At 38.7% G+C, this 22,316-nt stretch overlaps 1 protein-coding gene and 1 long non-coding RNA gene across 2 annotated transcripts in view; one reads left to right on the top strand and one right to left on the bottom strand.

Moving 5' to 3' along the window:
* Window positions 1-1,015: 1,015 nt before the first annotated feature.
* LOC108280239 (uncharacterized) lies at window positions 1,016-4,034 on the bottom strand. Its single transcript, XR_001815735.3, has 4 exons — window positions 3,381-4,034; window positions 2,295-2,339; window positions 2,125-2,158; window positions 1,016-1,464 (listed from the first exon to the last, which is right to left on the bottom strand). It is a non-coding gene; the product is annotated as an uncharacterized LOC108280239 (long non-coding RNA).
* Window positions 4,035-11,663: 7,629 nt separating this feature from the next.
* The window catches only part of vipr1a (vasoactive intestinal peptide receptor 1a), a 30,256-nt gene continuing 19,603 nt past the window's right edge, over window positions 11,664-22,316 (top strand). Inside the window, exons 1-3 of the mRNA XM_017496293.3 lie at window positions 11,664-11,915; window positions 16,442-16,529; window positions 18,960-19,064. Of these exons, the coding sequence (XP_017351782.1) occupies window positions 11,862-11,915; window positions 16,442-16,529; window positions 18,960-19,064 (247 nt within the window). The 5' untranslated portion in view covers window positions 11,664-11,861. The remainder of the gene's footprint in view (window positions 11,916-16,441; window positions 16,530-18,959; window positions 19,065-22,316) is intronic.

Here is a 22,316-nt window from a genome sequence, read left to right as displayed (position 1 = left end):
GTTTCGTTAGCCGTCCGGGCCTATGCTACACTCAAGTGATCGCTACAGAACGTTTCCTGATCAGGAAATATTGAATTACATTGACAGCATGTGTCATAATCTTTCATAAGCTCACACCCTCCGGACCTACCGGAGCTCTCATGCTGTGGATGCTCCCACATGGATACTGACAAAATCCTACATCCTACGCACACATTACATTAGATTAAGTTGTGCATTAACTATCAAGGCATGAGAGAAAAAAATAAAATGCAGAATACTGTGCTGGATCAAGTGCTATTTTATAAGCGGATAAATAATGACAGCGGAAGCCGAATTTGCAGTGATTAATGTGATTATTACAATTAGGACAAATCCTCAAGCGATAGATTCCTGTTTTTGCCTGACCGCCTGTGAGATGCTGTTCTGTTCACCACAGCTGTAAAGAGTGGTTATTTCGGTTACTTATAGCTTCCTGTCCTCTCACCTCACCCATCAACATTTCCGCCCAGAGAACTACTGCTCACTGGGTGGTTTTCACACCATTCTGTGTGATCAGCAGAATTCTTGAGCCTCCGTGTGTGAAAATACCAAGAGATCAGACGTTTTTCATTTTCATTTTTTGCGCCGATGTTTCTCTTCTCTTATTTGGTCCCGATTATTGGGCTAAACCTTATAGTGTTTTTACCATAAGTCCTCACAAAGCATCTTTACAGAAATTCCAATGCCTTAAGAACATTAGGAAGAAACCTTGAGGAGAACCTAGGCTCAAAAGATCGTTTTCTGTTGGTTTCTGCACGGTGAGATTAAAGTAGCACAAGAGTAATCGATTCCCAAACAGGGCAAAGCTATAGAAACTGAGTGAAATCTTTTTACGTTGGTTAAAAGTCTTGCTCTGTGACCGTCCTGCGATTTGAACTCGCTTCAGGTGAGTAGCGCACGACCCTCTTTTCACCTACCAAGGCCTCACTTTATTTATAGTCATTGTGGTTTAATGACAGCCATCAGTCTGAGACTGTCAGAAAGTCTGCACACGTTCAGATGCAAATACAGGGCTTTATTAAGAGACCATCATCAGACCCCAAAAAAACCACCAAAACAAAAGGAACAATCGATAATGTAGTCAGGCGAACAGCAAGCAAACAACAGATAGACCGAATGATAAAGTAATCAAACAAAAAGAAGTCAAACAAGAGAAGCAGTCCAATAAACATAAAACTTGAAGTCATCATTAGAGCAATGCTCGGAGTGAGACTTTCATCGGGACGTCTCATGGTGGCGGAGTCTCTAAGTCGTCACGTACTAAGGCTGCGTATTTTTTTTGGAAATGAAGCCTGGGAGGGTGGCAGCTATAGATGTGACAGAAATTTCTGATTCTTCTGATCAAATAAATGTCCAGGTATGTTACAATCCAAATCAGTACAATGTCCAAAACCCAGACGAAGAACAAGAAGTAACGAAACCATCCGGCAAAGAACCCTACAACTGTACATCAAAGGAGGAAATGAAAAACAGATTAATTAGAATATCCTGAAAAAGACCACCCAGGCTCACACAGGATGTCATGTGTATGTCATTAAAGGTTATAAGGATGTTCTTTTCTTTTTTTAGGGTACAGGAAATGGTACAAAGTAAAGCATATACAAGAGACAAGATTCGTAAACAATTGTCTGTAGCTTTCATATACAAGTATTAAAGAGGATATATGTTTTGAATTAGGGAATTTAAATAACGTCATATTTTCATGTGAAAACTAATTTTTATTTACTTATCTAAATCTGCAATAAGTAACTGCAGATGAAAATTAGCCTGATTTTTAAAAATATATATATATTGTGTATATAATGTGCTGGATGAGTGAAGAGGAGACCTTGTAGATTTGAAACAAGTAGGTCTAAAGCCTATAACACGAAGTATTGCAACAAAGAGCAATTGTTCAAGTATTTTCCACCTCTGGCTGAGACTGTGCTGTAGGTCAGGTAAGGCAAATACGTATGCAAATTCACTTCAGACAAAGTCACCTTTACGGGACTGCCTTTGAAAAGGTGAAACTCCAGCAGCCAACTTAATGTCCGAAGCTGGGCTTAGCTTTAGCTTTTGGTTTTTAAAGTTCATAATCTCAAAAGAAATGTATGCATCACTTACAGACTCCATACTCGTTTCCCATTTCTTCACAGTTCTAATAAAAAGGAAAATTGATAAAAGTACAATTGATTTAATTTCGGTTTTACAACATGACTTTTTCTGTAGATGCATTTCAGCGTTTTGCTGCAATCAAAATACTTTATTGCTGAGAAAGATCATTGAGGTCTTACCTTTATCGCTCTCCCAAATGATGAAAAGTGAGACCCGACTGTCTGCTGAAAAATAAAGGGGTATTGAGGTCAATGGCTCACTTTTGTTGCCAACGGTTTAGACGTTAACGCCTGTGTGGTGAGTTATTTTGAGCGGACGGCGAATTTACACCGTTACACAAGGTGTACACTCGCTACGTTACATTGTAGCAAAGTGTCATTTCTTCAGTGTTGTCACATGAAAAGATATCATCAAATATTTACAGAAATGTGAGGGGTGTACTCACTTTTGTGAGATATTGTATACACACACACACACACACACACTCACAGTACTGTGCAAAAGTTTTAGTCACCCTATTTTTTTAGTACGATCTTTGTTATAGATTATCGACATTATCGAGTCAGTACAGAAAAGATTCCCAAACATTAGTTTTCTTGCACAAAATGAAATGTTACAGATAAAAGTTTGTACGTCAGTAAAGAAACCAGCGTATTCTGTGGTAAGAGGCACCTTTCACACACAAAAAAAACCACAATGAAGGCAAGGGTTTTGCTGCAAAAATAAGAAGCAGGTGCGACAGTCAACGTTTCCAGAACTTTGACTGTATACACACACACACTTAAGCACTGAGCTACCACTGTGTGATAAATAACATAAATAAACAAATAAATAGTAGATGATTTTCTTTTATAAGTAAGCTCCTTGTGGTATTTTACTGTTAATGTTAATTGAATTTCACCAGGGACACACTGTTGAATGTCTCCAACACAAATGAATTACAAACCTACACTGTTTATTGCATTAATAATATATATATGTAACGTTAATGGTTTGCCAGTTAGTTCAGTTACAATAACTCTGTTATTAGAATGTCAATATTTACAATGTTTTATTGTAAAATTTACTTCAGAGCTCACGATAGACATGTAAAGCTCGTATATACTCATAAACGATATAGATCCAGTACGGTCCATGCGTTAATCCTGTACTGTATATGTTGTATAGGCCTATCTTCACCATCATCCAGCACATTAAAGTTCAATAACTGACCATCATAAAAAATCGTTTAAAACGATCTTCGCCGGGTTTTAGGATGGACTTACTGTTTGTTCGTGTCAGTGGCGCGCTCGCTGTTGCTTAGCTCCTTTCATCAGACACTTTAGAACTCATTTCCTGTGGCTTATTATTTTACAAAGTGTTAATGTACAACAAAAAAAACAACAAAAACAGGAAGTCAGAGATTAAGCTTGTTTTGTTTTTGGATGTGCTCGTGACCCGATGCACTACCTTCCTCTTTGTTAGAGATGCATTTTGCGTGTTCTCAAGAAACCCTTTCTGTTACTGTAAAAAAAAAAAAAAAAAAAGAGAGAGATTGTAATACTATACAATATACAGTGTATAGAAAAGGAATACACATCACTTCTATAGCTTTTGCATTTTGTTGTGTCAGCTTCGGTAAACTTCATCGATCTAATTGTTAAGCGTTGTGTGTGTAGATTAGCTATAAAAAAAAAACAAAAAAAAAGAGAGAGCAATCATATATTAATCATTCCACACTGGGAGTGTATTATTTCTGGGTATTATTAGAGGTGATTATTTCTGTTTAGAACAATAATCTGCTCATTCCAAATAACGCTTTCGTATTGGGTTACATCCCTGTGATGCGCTATATAGAGTTCGTTTAGTTCATTCTAAACGGCTTATTCATTACAGACCTGGTTATTTCCTCATTATCTGTGCTGCCTCTCACTGAACTGCATGTACAGGCGAGGTAGCCTTGTCATAACTCTAAAGTAAGAGGTTTTTAGTGAGTTCTGGCTTCAGTGGAGCTGTTTGTGAAGGTAAGTGCCTGGGAAAACGGCCTGCTGTGACACCTCCCCACTCAGCATTGCTCTTCACTAAATCACCTCCAGCTGCCAGCCAGTGGATGGTGCTGAACGGGTCTCGGTGACGGAGCTATAAATATCTTTACACATGACGAAAATCCCTAAAACTGCCTACCAATAAATCAGCTGCCTGTAATCCAGAGTGTTAACGGGTCGAACAAATAGAGAGTTCTTGCCGAAGTATCTTAAAGGTGCAGTCTGTGTTTTATTGTTTATTGTTAAAGGTGCAGTCTGTGTTTTATTGTTTATTGTTAAAGGTGCAGTCTGTGTTTTATTGTTTATTGTTAAAGGTGCAGTCTGTGTTTTATTGTTTATTGTTAAAGGTGCAGTCTGTGTTTTATTGTTTATTGTTAAAGGTGCAGTCTGTGTTTTATTGTTTATTGTTAAAGGTGCAGTCTGTGTTTTATTGTTTATTGTTAAAGGTGCAGTCTGTGTTTTATTGTTTATTGTTAAAGGTGCAGTCTGTGTTTTATTGTTTATTGTTAAAGGTGCAGTCTGTGTTTTATTGTTTATTGTTAAAGGTGCAGTCTGTGTTTTATTGTTTATTGTTAAAGGTGCAGTCTGTGTTTTATTGTTTATTGTTAAAGGTGCAGTCAGTGATTTTTAAACCAGTGCAACATTTGCTCTGTGTTACCTAAGCATCTGTGAATGAGAGGAAATATAAATCTGTTCTTAGTTTGACGTTTTGGAGAATGTTTTAAGTTATAAAGTTACTTCATGGGTCAGGAAATGATCCAGCGGTGTGAGAAGGTCTGATTTCATCGAGAATGATCAGAAGCCTTTCAAGCATGTTTACTTATTTTGTTAAAAATTTTTTACATAACATAAATATATGCGGATGAGATGATCAGTGATGTGATTGGATGGATGGCAACAACTAATGACCAAGCTAGGAGAAAAAAAAAGAAAGATTTTGAAAGATCTGAACAAACTTTATGTGAAATATGGGAGATGGCAGGACGTGTGCCGTATACGTTCGGCTCCATTTTTATTTGTGATCACATGACTGCACTGTTTTCCTTGGACCTCTCAGATTTGGAGGGTTTTGTTTTTTTTTTAATCCAATGACTGTGTGCCGTGACAATACTTCTTAGGTGCCAGATTATCTAGTCTGAGGAATTTCCGATTTAGATTCTCTACATGTGGTCGATTATGCCATGCGTGCCACGCCCACTTCAGGTTTCAATCGAATTATATTTAGACATTTAGAACAGATACGGAAGATACACATAGTCATTGTGTTACACTCTTAATAGAAAGATACTTTCCTAATCACATGTTCCAAACTTTTCATTTGTCAGGCAAGACTCGGCAAGTTATTTATTTATTTATTTTCCCTCGTAGGAAAACGTTGGAATCCTGGAACTGGAAAGACGTGTTTGGTCTATTTCCTTTTCTTTAGTGTTGTCTGTTGTTTTTTTCTTTTCTTTTTCTTTTTTTTTTCTGATGTGTGTCAATATTGTAAATGCACACTGTATATTATCAGCTGTTATAATAAAGAGATTAACAACAGGTAGAATAACAATCATTGTGCTTGGCCCCCTAATAATTTACAACAAATTATTCAATGAAATGAAATGAAATTAAAAAACAACTTTACATACTGCGTTAGTTATGGTGGATTTCAGGAGACGCTCTTTAATTAAAGGACATTCTTCCGATTCTTCAAGATGATGTGCTTACATTGTGAGATAAAGTACATGGCGTTACAAACGTCTCGGGAAACTCGCCCCTGACTGTAACAAAGCACGACCCTGGACCCTGGAGGGTCCTTTCAAAAAGGCTAAATAAATATTTCTTTACAGAATACCTCACCATATCGTTAATGACACGTTTTTAATCTGTTTACCTGGAGCATCCTACAAACAAATTGTTACTATAGAAACGATGACATATGAATGAAACTTTCTGACACAACACCTTCTGACCAATCAGAATGGAGAATTAAATGGTGCTGTGATAGAGGCGAGTTTTAACGGTGTAGGTGAATTTTGTTATATATCATACCATTACATTTCGGAGTCCGGTCTGAACCAGTTATTTCAGTTTCCTGCCCCGTTGTAAAGTCAGGATTCTACACCAGTACGTGTGTGTGTGTGTGTTTGACTCTTTTCTTTTGTTAAACAGGGTCAGATGGTAAAGTTCTGCTCATTTTCAGAGCGAGAGGAAATGATATTAGCTTCACCTAGAACACTCTGTAACTCTAAACCACGACGTTTGTCCCTGACCTTCCCTGAAGTTACTCTGGGATTGCGATTTAACCAGATCTAATGTTCAGCTTAGTGTGGTGAGAAAGGTGAGTGAGGTAAGCTATTCGGTCACTGAGGTGGATAAGGGACCCTGCAGCATTGACTCAGAGCTGATTAGGCAGAGCTTTTGTGCTTCAATAGAATTTCTCAGCGCTCAATCACATCACCTCACCATTCAATTATCCTTCTCCACAAAAGCATCTTTAACCACGCATTCTTCCTAGCAGAACACGATTGTGGAGGCTGCTTTGGAACAAAGTGTTAAGGGGCGTTATTATTCGAATTTATCATTCATTATACTGTTCAGTACCACAGTACTTCTGAAGGGTGTTGATTCATTTTCAATAACAGCAAATAGCAGATTTATTGTGCTAGCTGTAATACAGTATCATTACATAGTACATCTTCATGTAGAAAGAAAGAATTAGCTAGCTGACATGTTGTCATATAAAGAAAGAAAGAAACTCCACAGACATTCCAAGCCAATTCAGTGGCTTTTTAGAATGCATACACGCAAACGTATCTGTTTATAGTATTTCCTTCTATTAAAAAGAGTAATAAATGCTTATTTACCTGGAGATCTGATACTGTACTTGGTCACACACATGCAGCAGGAGTGTATTACTGTGTCTTTCTCATTTGCTTCATTGCTATGTGGTGACTTTATGGCGGTCAGTAGATGCACAGAGCCATGATGATAAATAATCCAGTGCTAAATTTGACTACAACTGGGTTGCTAACACAACAGCATAGCTTTGTGTTAAGGAAGTTGTATTGTGTCGTCACTTCCTAATTAGACAGGTACGTGTGTGTGTGGAATATAGAGCATAGAGATGACATCTATTATCTCTCTGTCACCTGACGAATCAGGACCAGAGTTTGGGTTTTTGCAATTCTTGTAGGATTTTGTGCTCAGATCGTGAAATGCCACTGATTGAGATGACACTAGAAGTGATTTTCGTGATCGTTGAGATCATCCACGGTCATAATCAGTGGTGAAAGTAGGACTGAATGAGAACGTGAGTCTGAGCGGAATTAAAGAAACACGTGCGAGAAGGTCCTTGACGGAGGTGTTGATTATATCCTGACGAGACAGAGCTCTCGTTGTAGATTACGTATAGAGACGGACAATACTGACAGATTAGATATGCATGTAAAGTCGACGTGTAGATTTCCCACTGCAGGGAGAAACTTGCAGGGGAATGGAACTTTTTAGAAGATGAGATTTAAGTGGGTTTAGTAGTTTAAATTCAGGAAGTGCTGTGGAACATAGGCTTTAGATCCAAATGACTAAAATGACAACAACTAAAAAGCCTAGACTATATTTCAAACCGGGTGTTTATACAGGAATGAAAGTCTCTTACATGGTTATGATGTGATGTGATGGCTATGGAAGTTTTGCAGCTCACTCCTTAAAACCTAGCAGCAATAATCACTAGGATGTGGATCTAACTGCTCATTAGTGGCACGGCAATTACACAGCAGTGAAATAAGGAAGAGGAAATTTCTGCACTATGAGACAGAGAACGTCGTCAATTTGTACAACGACAATAAAACCGACAGAGGAGTATATCACCGTTGTATATCACGTCACAGCTGCGATGTTTGATCAGATGCTACCGATAAAGACGCAGGGAAAACATTCTCGGCCAGAGCGTTCCAATAATCCAGATATAGAAATATCCAGGAATTGAATTAGTTATGCGCAGCAGACATTTTGCTTTCAAAGGAAAGCCGTGCTATACAGGTAGGTTCTGTGAACGAATGACAACGAGGTGTTTGAAGCAGAAAATCGGCGAGTAAATAGCATTTTCTCCTTTAAATTATAGTAAGAGGAAGTCCTCATGGTATATTGGTTATAAAGTTTGGACATCTTCAGTACGTGATGATTTACTAACTGCTGCTAAGCACTGCTGTAGAAGGTGTGTAGGTGTGTAACAGCAAAAATCCAGATGGGTAATGCGGATGTTATGCAGCTATTATTACACGTTTGAAACGTTTCATACAAATAATTTAACTGTGCTACGTCTCTCCTTCCTTCTAAAATGAAATGAATAAACACTGACACATAGACAGGACTAAATGGGTTTGATTAATTAATTAATTAATTTTTTAAAAACCACAATAAGAATTCAGCAGGGTTTTAAAAGAAAGGCTGTTTTTTTTCAGCCACTCATCCATGGATTCAGAGACCTTCAAGGATTCTGCTTTAGTGTTATTGAGTTAAGCTGATAATGGGTAAACACACACACACACACACACACACACACACACACACACACACACACACTTAACCAAAAGTGCTTTACGGTGCTGCAACTACAGCGATTTCTACCTGTTCTGAATCTCATCGCCTGCTGCACTACACACATCAGCTTTTGTACTCAGTACTCAGTACCTTTAATAATATTAAAGGTAGTGAAATATGTGATATGTAGTCTATCTATCTATCTATGTATCTATCTATGTATCTATCTATCTATCTATCTATCTATCTATCTATCTATCTAGTGCTGTCTGTGTAAAAGAGGGCAGTGTGGGAAAATCCCATATAAAGAGCTAGCAGTAAAGTGTGATTCAGGAGTGTTCGCTATGAAGTGTTTGCGTTGGCGTGTTGGTTTACACACTATTTTACATTCTGGATGACATCTCTCAGAGCACTTTAAAAATATATACATATATATATATATATATATATATATATATATATATATATATATATATATATATATATATATATATATATATATAATCATAACACTGCAATCTCTCTAATGCACTATTAGACTGAGTATAGTTTGGCCAGAGTCAGGGTAAGAGGATGAGTGGAAGTGATTTACGACATGAGGGCGTTAGTTCACAGAGAAGTCAGAGTAAATCGTATTGCACTCTTGTTTCCACGACATCACAGGACATTGACTTATTAACCTTTATCCGGAGCTCTCATCGGATAACGTGCCGCACTGACATCACAGAGGAACCTTGTTATTGCTAGCACTCGATATTAAGCGATCTCAAACATAAGGGACGGCATTCACATTTTGCTGTCGGCCCGTAAAACAAGGGCATCCTTTCTCCATCACAATTATCATAAGAAATTGAAACGCTGTACGAAAAAGTCCCAGAATGCAACGGTGCGGTACGTGACAGTTGCACCGAGTTACGGCAGAGAATCAGCGATCTATGAGATGACGAGCGTGATGGTGTTGAAAGCTGTATTAGCAAGGAACTTTGGAAGCTGATCCGTTTGAGTAGGGCGTACAGATGAGGAGATTAAAGTGCCGCTGCATCGCTCTCTTTAGGCAGAGATAAAGATTATTATCATGGCATTATCAGTGTGGCATCTTGGGTAATGTAGGAGACTGTTAACCAAATTGAAAACAGACTAACGTGTTGATGAAAGAAGCTTAAATTTAAAAACGTACACAACTGAAGATCGTGTAGTAATTCAAAATATTGATATGCAATTCATTCGGGGTGGATTTTTCCTTGTTCCAAAGCAGAAGGATGATATTTTAGGGAACAAATATTTAATTTTGTGCATAGCAGACATATTGGCTGTAAGCCACATTTTAAAAACATTTTTTTCCCTCAGAACATATCTCATGAAATTGAGTTATTTCACTTTCCACAGGACATTTTTTGGATTCCTTTCCTCAATGCTCGTGTTAGACACACGGATCGTCCCTGGCTCACTTTCCTTAATGTTTGCTTTCATGACTAACTGATCCATTCTGACTTTCACTGTGAAAAGTTAAAAGCTTTATATAACTATTTTAAACTAAAGGCTACAATTGAAATGGTTCCAGACTGTGGTTCATTGTGTTTTGACTTGTTGCAGAGAGAAAGGAAGCCTGTGTGTACGTCAGGGCTGAGATGTTGTTCTGCTGTAGATGCATTTTAATAAACAGGACCTGCAGGTTTGGGCAAATGTAACAGTAATGGTTAGAGTTCAGTCAAAATGGAGGATAATGGAAGAGGATGAAAGGAAGTCTTGTAATGACATGTGGGTGTTATTTCAAGAAAAATAAATAAATACACGGCCCCAGTGTCAGTAAATTCCACTGCATTCCCGGCCCTGCCTTATAGGACTTCTGAAGTGTAGACTGTTGTCTTCTTGTGCTTTTTTTTGGTTCTCTATCTGTCTGTTATTTGAGATTTTCTTTCAAATTTCAAAATTAAAATTGTTCTGGCAATAAATTATGTTTGGCAAATCAGTTTGCCTTTTTTCTCGAAATAAATCCTGCCTATGGAACAAGACACTTTGGGCTTGAAATTAGAAATAATCTGATCTATCATCTTTTCTTTCTATCTATCTATCTATCTATCTATCTATCTATCTATCTATCTATCTATCTATCTATCTATCTGTCTGTCTGTCTGTCTGCATGTATATCTACATATCTATCTGTCTGTCTATCTGTCTGCATGTCTATCTATCTATCTATCTATCTATCTATCTATCTGTCTGTCTGTCTGCATGTATATCTACATATCTATCTGTCTATCTGTCTGCATGTCTATCTATCTATCTATCTATCTATCTATCTGTCTGTCTGTCTGTCTATCTATCTGTCTGTCTGTCTGCATGTCTGTCTATCTATCTATCTGTATCTATCTATCTGTCTGTCTGTCTGTCTATCTGTCTGCAAGTCTATCTATCTATCTATCTATCTATCTATCTATCTATCTATCTATCTATCTATCTATCTATCTGTCTGTCTGCCTGTCTGTCTGCATGTATATCTACATATCTATCTGTCTGCATGTCTATCGATCTATCTATCTATCTATCTATCTATCTATCTATCTATCTATCTGTCTGTCTGAATGTCTATCTATCTGTCTGTCTGTCTATCTGTCTGCCTGTCTATGTATATCTATCTATCTATCTGTCTGTCTGTCTATCTATCTATCTATCTATCTATCTATCTATCTGTCTGTCTGTCTGTATGTCTGTCTATCTATCTATCTATCTATCTGTCTGTCTGTCTATTTATCTGTCTGTCTGTCTGCATGCCTGTCTATCTATCCGTCTATCTATCTGTCTCTCTGTCTGCCCGTCTGTCTGCATATATATCTACATATCTATCTGTCTGTCTGTCTGTCTGTCTATCTGTCTGCATGTCTATCTATCTATCTATCTATCTATCAATCAGCCTGTATGTCTGCCTGTCTGCCTGCCTGTCTGTCTGTCTCGAGCTCTGACTGGCTGTTGCCTGAACACGTGACTGAACGTTGGCGTCGTTGTGAAACGGAGGCGCTTAAATAGCTCGTGCTCTCCCGCATTGGAACCCAGTGCAGAAGCGCCGCGCGCGGAGGTTTCAGTTCTCAGCCAGGAGCAGAGTTCCCGTTGCGGGGCTCCGGTGCGGGGCTGAAGTTTATTTTTTATGCACGTTCTGAAAGAAGAAGAAAACCAGGAAGCGACAAAACAATCCTAAATGAACCAATGGACGTGTTCAGGAGAATGCTCGTGCTGTGTGTGACCTGTTCCCTCGGACCGGTGAGTTTCACACTTCAGCCGCTGTCTGCGTTTCAAACCGTATAAGAAGTGTTCGAAGTTCAGCATAATAATCTGTAATAATCCCCAGAAGCACACAGGATTGAGTAGGTGCACTGAATGAAGTCTGGAGTTTCCGACCAGTGTGTTGTTGCCTTCACTAGAAATATCACTACTTTTCCAGGTGTGCATCTGCTTTTGCTTTTCTGAGCAATACCTGGTCTGATGTTGGTTGATTGGAACATTATTTAAAAACAATTTTAAAACTATTATTTAAAATGTAAAAAATATTGTAATTATTGATTACAGGAAAATTGTGTTTATTGTTTGAAAATGTGTTGTTGTTGTTATTATTATTATTATTATTATTATTAAAACACAGTCTATTAATAGAAATACTACTACTACTACTACTACTACTACTAATAATAATAATAATAATTGTGTCAAATTAAATTCTAAGTTTGCTTTTGTTTTATGTAACCGCAAAAGTTACCAAAAGGATCCATAATCTATTCCAAGAGCACTGGGTGTGAGGCGTGAGTACATCGTGGGCAACACACACACACACACACACACACACACACATGCACACAAACACGCACCAACACATGCACACACACACACACACACACTCATTAGAAGTCACTTAGAGTCATTATTCCACCTGGCATGAATTGAGCGGTAGGAAGAACCCAGAGAACCCGAGGAAACACACACGGACATGTGGAGAACACGTTAACCTCCTGAGCTCCGAATAGAACCCTGGAGCTGTGATGCTGCAGCGTGTAAATGTTATTTATAAAAATCATACAATTCAATTCTAGACTACATTCTACATGCGACACCTCAACACGTAGACACTGTAATAAGTGTTTACTTGCCGTACTGTCAGCTTATAGGAGACTAAAGTTCACGTTTTTTCAATATACAGTGTGTGTTAATGGGTTCTCTGGCGTTCGTCAGGGTCGGTTTATGGTTTATCTTTTTTTTTTTTTCGGTTGGTTGGTGGTCTGTTTCTCAAACTGTTTGAAAACTCTATCTCTGTCAATGCTCCACCACCCAAATCATGCTCTTGTGGTGATCCCTTTTCTTTGATAGATGGACTGACGATTTATTCACGACGAAAACATACAACAAGAAATGACGTGTTTGATTTAGCACTAACAGTGCTACGTCCAGCTGGATTCACATAAACACTCGAAGTGCTTTTTCAACACTGGGAATTTCTGCATATTGTCTCTCCTGGATGAGCTTTTTGTGCGAAAAACAAGAAAAATTCATGTTTTAGTTAACATCTCTTAAACATTTCGGGAAACGATCGAACACAGTACGTGTTCTCTTTCCTATCAGTTTTGTTGTAGTTATGGAAGAATATGTTTTCGAATGAAATAAGGAATAAAACAAGGAATTGCTGCGGTGTATGAGGAATAAAACACCTCGGGATGTGCCGTTCTGGGAAAATAATCAACTTCAGGGTGGTAAATAACTCCGCTTCATGTCGGGCTACATCACACAACCCCGATGTTAATGATTTTCCTCCAGCAGCACACCTCCGGGTGTTTTATTCCTTAAATCTGAGAGACTTGCGTACATGATTACGCAAACGATCAATATTCACGACGATCGCGAACCTGTTTGCAGCTGTGGAACGCCTTATGATTGAAAGACAGATTTACGTTATGAACATGAAATAAATCTTCTCAGATATTCGAGTCGAGTGAAAAGCTTAAATTGTTGTCATTTCCCCAAGTGTTCCAGCGCTGAACAATGTGGCAAATGTACAAAAAAAAAAAAAAAAAAGGGCCATAAATAAATAAATAAATAAATAGTCAATAAAAACAGTCAGTCAATCCTCTAAGCGTACAGACTTACTTTACGAATATATTAATTTTATAAATTTAATCCAAGAATACTATTAGTAGGATTGCGATTAACACGTGTACTATTTTATTCGGAGGCATAGAGTTTTTATTCTTGAATATTTTATTCTTATTTTAGATCGAAGTTTACATTATTTTCTTGCTTTTGATTTATTGAGGTTTCAATTAAAGCCCGTTTAATTCAAGTGACCAGGCGAAGCGCTCCTAACTTTAGGAACTTTAGGAACATTTGACATGAGTTTATATATGATATTTAACCTTTAGACTCAGAACCGGAGTAAGTAAATATATTCAGTGCTATACATCACTCCACCATGAGAACCAGGCCCAGAGAGCGGTGCTTTTAGACTTCACACGAATTAATATCCCACCGCGTCACTGGTTTACATTTCTGTTTCTTTCGCATTGCTACGGTGCTTCTGTCGAGGGTTCGCTCCATTTCCGACCGCATCCACAGTACACGCTGAGCGTTTGATCTTCTTTTGAGGAATGCGTCATTCTGAATAGTGGCGCATTAGTTTTCTTTGCTGGATGAAACACCATGGCAACCACTTTCATTATTGGTTGGTTAAGTGCAAAGACAGCAGCGACATCCTTGGATAAAAAAAAAAAAAAAACACAAAAAAAAACACAAAATCAAAACAGACCTATGTTCCTTTTCATTATATACATCAACGACACATGTAATGCGTCGATCCAGCTGCGTCATTACATCTATGTGCATTGCTGCTAATGTTTGACCTGGTCCGATTGAAGATATGCGACCAACCCCCCCCCCCCCCCCCCCCCCCCAAACGGCCACAGGCGTTGACGCATCAAGAGAAGGAGCGGACTGAGTCATCGTTATTCTTGTGGGCTGAACGTAGTCCAGCTGTGTAGCTCATATCAAAGGTTTGGACACGGAGGAGTCGACATACGAGTCTCCTTTGAGGCTAACAATAGCGGGGGGGAAAGATTTATGTCACTACAGAGAGCCTCCAAGTAACCACGATACATCTCACCAACCTTGGGTGTGTTGTGAAGAAATCCAAGGTGATGACGATAGAACCTTTGAATAAAATGAAACGCGGTACGCGTGCTCGTGGGGTTTTGATTCCATTCCCGAACGCTACGTTTCGAAAGACGCTCGGTTCACCGGTAGACAGTAGATGTGCGTGTATCGTCCGGATGGGGTTTGTGGGACGGTTTTTTCACCGCTCGAGATTTTCCGTGTTAAAAAATGTTGATAAAGGATTTACTCATCCAGAGGCTGGAAAAAACAGGAAAACGAGCATTCCCAGCGGGTGTTAAGGAAAGCAAGGGAGGGTGTAGTAATATTCGCAGCTGGATGATGGAGTTTTAGCTGATTCTGCAATAATGCACAGTAAACAAAAAGACCCATAACAGTACATACGCAGAGACGTTTTATAAATCGGTCGTCTAATGTCCACCTGGATGACATTTTCACCGTTCTGTGTGTTTAATCACTTTTTAATAACCATCAGCATTAACATTATTCATAGAGTGTTAGATTTGACACTCTGTTGTAGACCTATTAATCTTTCCAGGTCAAAATTTCTTGTGCCATTTTTATTATTATTAATATTACTATTATTTTTTTTTACCATTTTCAGCTGAGCTTTTTCACGGACATCTCTAATAAATATAGCTACCTGAAGTGCAATGTTTATAACTCGAATATATACGTTGGTGGATTTTTATTTCACATCAATGAACATAAACGAACACGGGTACCGTGACGGAACGCAAGAGTGTTACGAAGGTAAGTGAGATGGGGGAGGGGCGGGGCCTTTAGGATACTAGAGAGTTGCGTAAAAAAACACCAAACCAGATTAATATGTTGTTCCACTTCATTTTGACTGGGGTGAAAATGACTGCACCGTTGGCTTATTTTCGCAGTGATAACCCATACTCGCGTAATATAATACCGTCGGAATGAACGTCACCGGATAGCGCTGAAGCGTAAAATCATATACGGACGACGATATCGTTTATAACCGGTTGCGGGAGTAACGAATGTGAAAGAGGTGGATTATTTACCCGAGCATCTTTTTTCCTAAAATGCCTTTGGGCGAGAAGAGGAACTAAAAATAGACAGACTAAACACAGACGGTTTAACCAAAGCATGAATTACACAAAAGGGCAAAAAGACGCAGCGGTTTACGGGTTTTTCCTTTTAAACGAACGGGTTACAACATCGGACGAAAGACAGTAGAGCGTTACGGACTTGAAACTGTTCATTAGAAATCATGAATACAGCTGTCTGTATATCTGCTGTGTGTGTGTGTGTGTGTGTGTGTGTGTGTGTGTGTGATAGTTTGCCCCAGTATCAATTTTAATATGCCGTAATTGAGACCTCATGATATAACGCATCGCTCAGCACTAATAGTTTCATTGTGGAGCTATTGATCGATATTATATTAACGACTAATAAAATGAAAACCCGACATGACGACTGGTCCTGCATAGGCTCTAGAACATTCTGCACTTCAGAGTAATGCTTCTTTCCTTGTGACACCTGCAATTATTGTCGTGTGTCGCCCAAAACGATGGCCTCTGTAACCTGTGGTGCGAATGTCAATGAAAATGCAAAATCGATGAAATGCACGCGAAAAACCGTAACCTTCGTCTTATCTGTTTGACCAGATGTTATCAGTCCAGATGTGCGACATCAGGATAGACCTGGAGATGGAGAGAGATGAGTGCTTGGCCCAGTTGCAAAATGTCACATCAGGTCGGTTATCTGTTTCGCATTATAATAGCGTTCGTGTTGGTGAATATCTATTAGTAGAGTTCCCATGGTGACGTGCGAGGGGGAACGATCCTATTGGAAAATCTGAAGACACTTTGACAATATGCAAGATTTACCATGTTTTAAAAGCTGTAAAATGCTTTTTTTTTTTTTTCTCTTTGTTTGTTTGTTTTTGTTTATTGTAACGTATTGATGTTTTTACATTTTGCAGGATACCCGTGATATTTCAGAAAAGCCCAGTTTTATTAAATATCACGATATTGATATTTAATCTTCATATCGTCCAGCCATAGTACCAAATAGCTGGGCATTTACATATACTGAATGTTTCATGTAGTTGTATATACATCAAAGATAAATCCTAATCTTTTCTTTAAGGACACGTTTCGTTAACATTCACGGAAGGAGTCTCCGGCATCAGTGCTTTGTAACTCGGTAAAAAAAAGAGTATTCCCATGTTGCGTTTTGTTGTTTCTCACTAACGTGACAAGCTGAGACGCTGAAAAGACAGACTGGCGACGGAACATCTGTTTATAACTGCCGTAACGTAAATGATAACAGAAACGAACTCATTTCGGGACATTCCACAATGTTAAACGTAACTATAAACGGATAAAAAGTACACGTCGTTCTTTAATCACGGAATGGCGTTGGACTTGTACAGCGACAAGAACCGTTTCACACGCCGTGGTCATCGTACCGCCCTCAAACCCAGTATTTATTATTTTCCTGTATAAAAGATAAATAAGAGATTGCAGTTTACATTCTCAGTGTAGAAACAATGCTTAATTTTTCTTTTTTAAATAAACAGTTTTGGTTAGAAACTTTTGACCATCTTTCAAGTATTTTTCCATGGATTCCACTGCGATATTTTGTACAAAATATCCTGCGCCATATCTTTCCACTGAGATGGTCCAAAACGGTCGTTCCTAAAGCAGTACCTCTTCAGTTCCTTAAGCATCTCCCATCCTTTGACACAACCCTTGAAATATTGTTCGGCGGCCCAGCGTCTCTAACCGATATTACCGCCTGATATACTGCGCTGTTTATTCAGACTGTACACACGCACGCAGGACTCGTGTCCGTAATTGCGAAGTAGACGTGAGGTTAGGAAGCAGCGGTGAATTATACGCGCATCTGGGTTTGTTGACTTTAATAGAAGAGGTCCTGTCGGTCCCATGGGTGTAGCTAATCAGAGTGAAGCGCAGTCCGTCTTCTCGGCCAGACGTAACTAATCTACTGATTACATTTTTAATAGCTGAAGCAATGACAAGTGGAGGCAGTCGAAAGTTTATAATTTACTAAGTGGAAACCTATTTTAATATAAACGACAGCTCAGAATTCCCCCAGAGTAATGAACGGCGTATTTGCATAATCTCCAGAATAATTGCTTTTGGATCTGGTGTGAGCGGAATATACTGTTCTTAAAGACTGAGTGGCACGTAAGTAAGTAAGTAAGTAAGTAAGGAATAAAACACACCGTGTCATACTGTTACAGGAAAACCATCAACGACGGAGGGATGCGATGGAACAGAAGTGAAACCGCTGTTCCCTTCCGAAAGTTGCACGAATTTGTCAATAACCGCATGATCTGATGGGTTTCATTCCAAAAAAGACACACGACAAGTTCCTGTTAAACGTTATAGCAGTTATAAACATCCGCCCCCTCACCAACCTGTTTTTTTTTTGTTTTTTTTTGATTTCTTGAAGTTAAAAAAAACAACAACGAAAGAAAACTTTTTGCAGTTGCGTATAAACTTGCTGACACTGGAGACTCCTTCTATGAATGGGAAATAAATATCTCCGTAGAGAAAACGTCACCGTATAACAAAAGATGTGGTTATTTTTTATTTATTTATTTATTTTAAATAAATGTATTATTAGACTTTATTATTAGATCGTTCAGAACATTTACCGTTGAAATTCCTTGTGAACGAGCGCATCGATATAAACGTTAACGTAAACCAAATATACGTTGTAGAAAACCTTCTGACCAATCAGAATTCGAGAATCCACCCTTCTTGTCGTCTGATCATTCTGAGCAGATTTCTGGACAAATCAAAAGCAAAAAAAAAAAAAAAGAAAAAGTGAGAAATCTTAGCACGCGTTGCACTAAAGAGGTCGGGCAAGCGCTTTCTTTTTTAACATCGCCCATCATTTTGGGAAAGTGATATCGGATAAACGATCGAACTTGGGCGTGTGGTATCGCAGCGTGATGAGGAAATCTTATGTTCTTCGGGGTCACGCGCTCTCGATAGAAATAATAGATTTCGTGGGTCGATTGTTAAAAATGACGCACTGGGTACTAATTTAGTGCTGATTTGTTTAGAATGTATTGTAGTCAAATATTTGAAGCTTTATTTAAATATCAGTTTGAATTTTTTATTTATTTATTCATTTTTTTCCCCTCAGGCTGCAGCGGCGAGTGGGACTTTGCGTGTTGGCCGTCGGCGTCTGTCGGACAGCTGGTCACCATCCCCTGCCCCAAATACTTTACTCATGTCAGTGACTGGGAAGGTAACACCAATACTGTAATGGATAAAATGCCAGCATGTTTAAGTCATGCTGATGGTGAAAGCTGTCGAGGTTTTGTGAGTCAATATTTTCCCGTAATTTTTATATTATTAAAAATAATAATAATTCAAAATGAGTCGTATATGATGTTTTGTAAGATGTAACGCGGGATTGTGCCGAACCCACTTTTTTAAAGATCTTCTTAGCGGACTACACGCGTATGTAATTTGCAAGTAGCAGGTATTCGTGAGTTGTACTGTAGATTCCATAGGGTTTCTATTATTATTAACATTTTAAGATATTTATCTGAAACATGCACACTTTGTTTAAATTGTCTTTTACCTTTATGTAACATCATAGGAACACAAATTACACTTACTCATTTTCATAGAATCATAGAAGAGCTGTTTCTCATCCAGAATTCGCGTTATCGTTTTAATAAACGTGTCCGTACTCGGCTTTATACCGAATACGGAAACCATGCGGTTTATGGTAAATGTATACGTTTGATCAAATTCTGCTCAGTATTCACATGCAAGCACCCAAGAAAGCATCATTACGCGGTACAGATGAATAAACTGTATACATGATTTCGACCTCAGACCTCCCTGTGGAAAGGTGGTTTTTTTCCAAAGCAGTGAGATTTATGACACTGCGCAGTTCCAGCGGTTTACTTTAAATTCACCTCGAGTACTTCGGTTTCTGGAAGTAAGATGTTTTAGGTTTTCCCGAGCTGGAATGTGCACAGACTCTCGGTTGTTTACGTGCGCTAATCGTTGTGTCCACGTGTTTATTTAAATTTTACCAAGAAAGTCTAGGGAAAAAAAGGGATTTGAATATTACGCACTGATGGTAACACTCCAAACTCGTGTGTACAGTCTGATTGATTGTGGTGAGTAGATAGTTAAGTTTTCAGACACGGGAACGTGTAAGGATAGAAGGACAAAAGTATGATGTGTCATTCTTTAATAAATACAGCGCCGTGGAAAAGTATTTCTTTAGTTTTTTTGCATACTTGTTTTAGAAAGTAAAACGACATCTAAGATAAAACAAAGGCAACCTGAGTAAACACAAAATACAGGTTTTTAAACGATAATGTTATTTATTAAAGCAAAAAAAGTTCTCCAATACCAACTGGGCCTGTGTGAAAATGTATTTGCCCCCACAGTTACTAATTCCCCATATCTATGAAACTGCATTCATAATGGGGTTCAGCTTGACTAGACACCACTAGTAATGATTACTGCAAACCCGGTTCAATCACATCAACACTCAAATAGTACTTTTTCAACAGTATGAAGTTGGTTAAGAAATTCCAGAAATGATGAGGAAGAAGGTGAGTGAAGTACATCAGTCTGGGAAGGGTTACAAAGCTATTTCAAGGACTCTGGGACTCCAAAGAACCACAGCGAGAGCCGTTATCTCCACATGGAAAAACTCGGCACGGTAGCGAACCTTCCCCGAAGTGTCCGAGCTTCCAAGATTCCTCCAAGAGCACAGCGACGACTCATCCAGGAAGTCACAAAAGAGCCAAGGACAACGTCAAAGGACTTACAGGCCTCTCTTGGATCAATAAAAGTCACTGTTTATGACTCCACTATCAGAAAGACGCTGGGCAAAAATGGAAGAGTGGCGAGGCGAGAACCGCCGCTAACCCAGAAGAACATTAAGGCTGTATGAGATCAAATACTTTTTCACAGCACTGTATAAAAAAACGTTGACACCGGAGACTTCTTACAAAAAATGCTAAATAAACATCTCCTTACAGAAAACTTCACCATATCAATGATTACACCCCTTTTTTCTTTTTTTTTCTTTTTTAATCATATACACTTTCTTCATTCAGCTCCATGTCAGCTTATAGCTTTAAACTACACACCCCAGTCCAGATATACTGAATGTCTATCAGGTCACGGTTCCTTCGTGATTAAATGGACAAGCTTTGACTATAAAAAGGGCCTCTGAGAGCATTCTTTTCAAAGCTCATTCCAAACGGGGTTTGAGGGATTTAGGTGCTTTAGGGCGAAGTGGCGAGGATTTATCGTGTTGATGCGGAAAGACTTTGGAGATCGGTGATACTGGCCAGATGTGATTGGGGAGAAGCTTGTTGCAGATGTGGAGTTGGGATGATCTGACGATATAATCAGCCCCATTCGGGCTTACGATGGTGAAAGCAGATGGAGAATCGACGGAACGTCGTGCTGCACTCTACAGAGGATGAAGCCATATATATTATTGACCGATTGACGATCTTGGTGTTCCTCAACAAAGAGGAACAAAGCGAATACCTGCAAGGAAATTTACAACAAACAGATTGAGAGATTAATATTTGGCTTTCGTTTAGTCTTTTGACTTTCCAGGAATGTCTAGATACATTGGCGCTGCGAAAAAAAAACATTACAAATCATACTTTTCTTTTGACATGGAAGCTTATATGAATTTACAACGTCTGCTGGTTAAAAGAAAAAAAAAAAACCCTCCGGTAAGAGCATAAAGTGTACATGGAAATATTGATATATCTGGCTTCCTCATGTTGACACTGAAGATAAATATCTCCGACGTGCTCTGTAACCAGGTTGACCTTCCGTGATGCGTTTTTCTCCGACTCCGAGCCCATCCAGCACAATTTTCTACTTGGATTAAAATTATGAAGAGCCTGCAAAATGGGTAAAGCGTTCGCCCGGTCCGGGACAGCACAAAACTCGAGCACAGCGGATTTCTCTGTCAGCTCATGTATGTGGAAGAGGGCAGATAGCGCTTTCCTCAGCACAAGGCTGGTGTCATGTGTCTCAAAGGAAGCACATGCTAGCCTTCACCTTCCTTGGTTAGTAACTGTCATGTGATAGGGAGAGCTAGCTAGCGAGTGGGAATTGAAGAAAAAAATGACCTAATTGAAAGAAAATCGGGTGAAAATTCGAAGAAAAAAAGACCTTAGAAAGTGTATAACTACATACAGGGTATAGTTTAGCACTAGGAAGTCTTTGAAAGAGTCAACACGAGCTGTATTAGCGCTCCAGGGTTGGGGGTTCGATTCCTGCCAGCTTTTCCATCAGCTTTATTTGAGTTGAGTTTGCCTGCTGCTTTTAATCTTCATTAACTTAACAAAACTATTTTTAAAAATACCCCTCTTTTATATAAATAATAAAATAAAAAAAACCCTAAACAAACCTAAATTACCACTCGCAGTGTTGAATTAATACCTTGTCTGTTGAATTTACTGTTCAGTGCCAACGCCTTCAATGCCGAATCGCCTCT

The sequence above is a fragment of the Ictalurus punctatus genome, chromosome 20 (assembly GCF_001660625.3).
Source record: "Ictalurus punctatus breed USDA103 chromosome 20, Coco_2.0, whole genome shotgun sequence".
NCBI classification, from domain to species: domain Eukaryota; kingdom Metazoa; phylum Chordata; class Actinopteri; order Siluriformes; family Ictaluridae; genus Ictalurus; species Ictalurus punctatus.
This window is presented reverse-complemented; position numbering and strand designations above follow the sequence as displayed.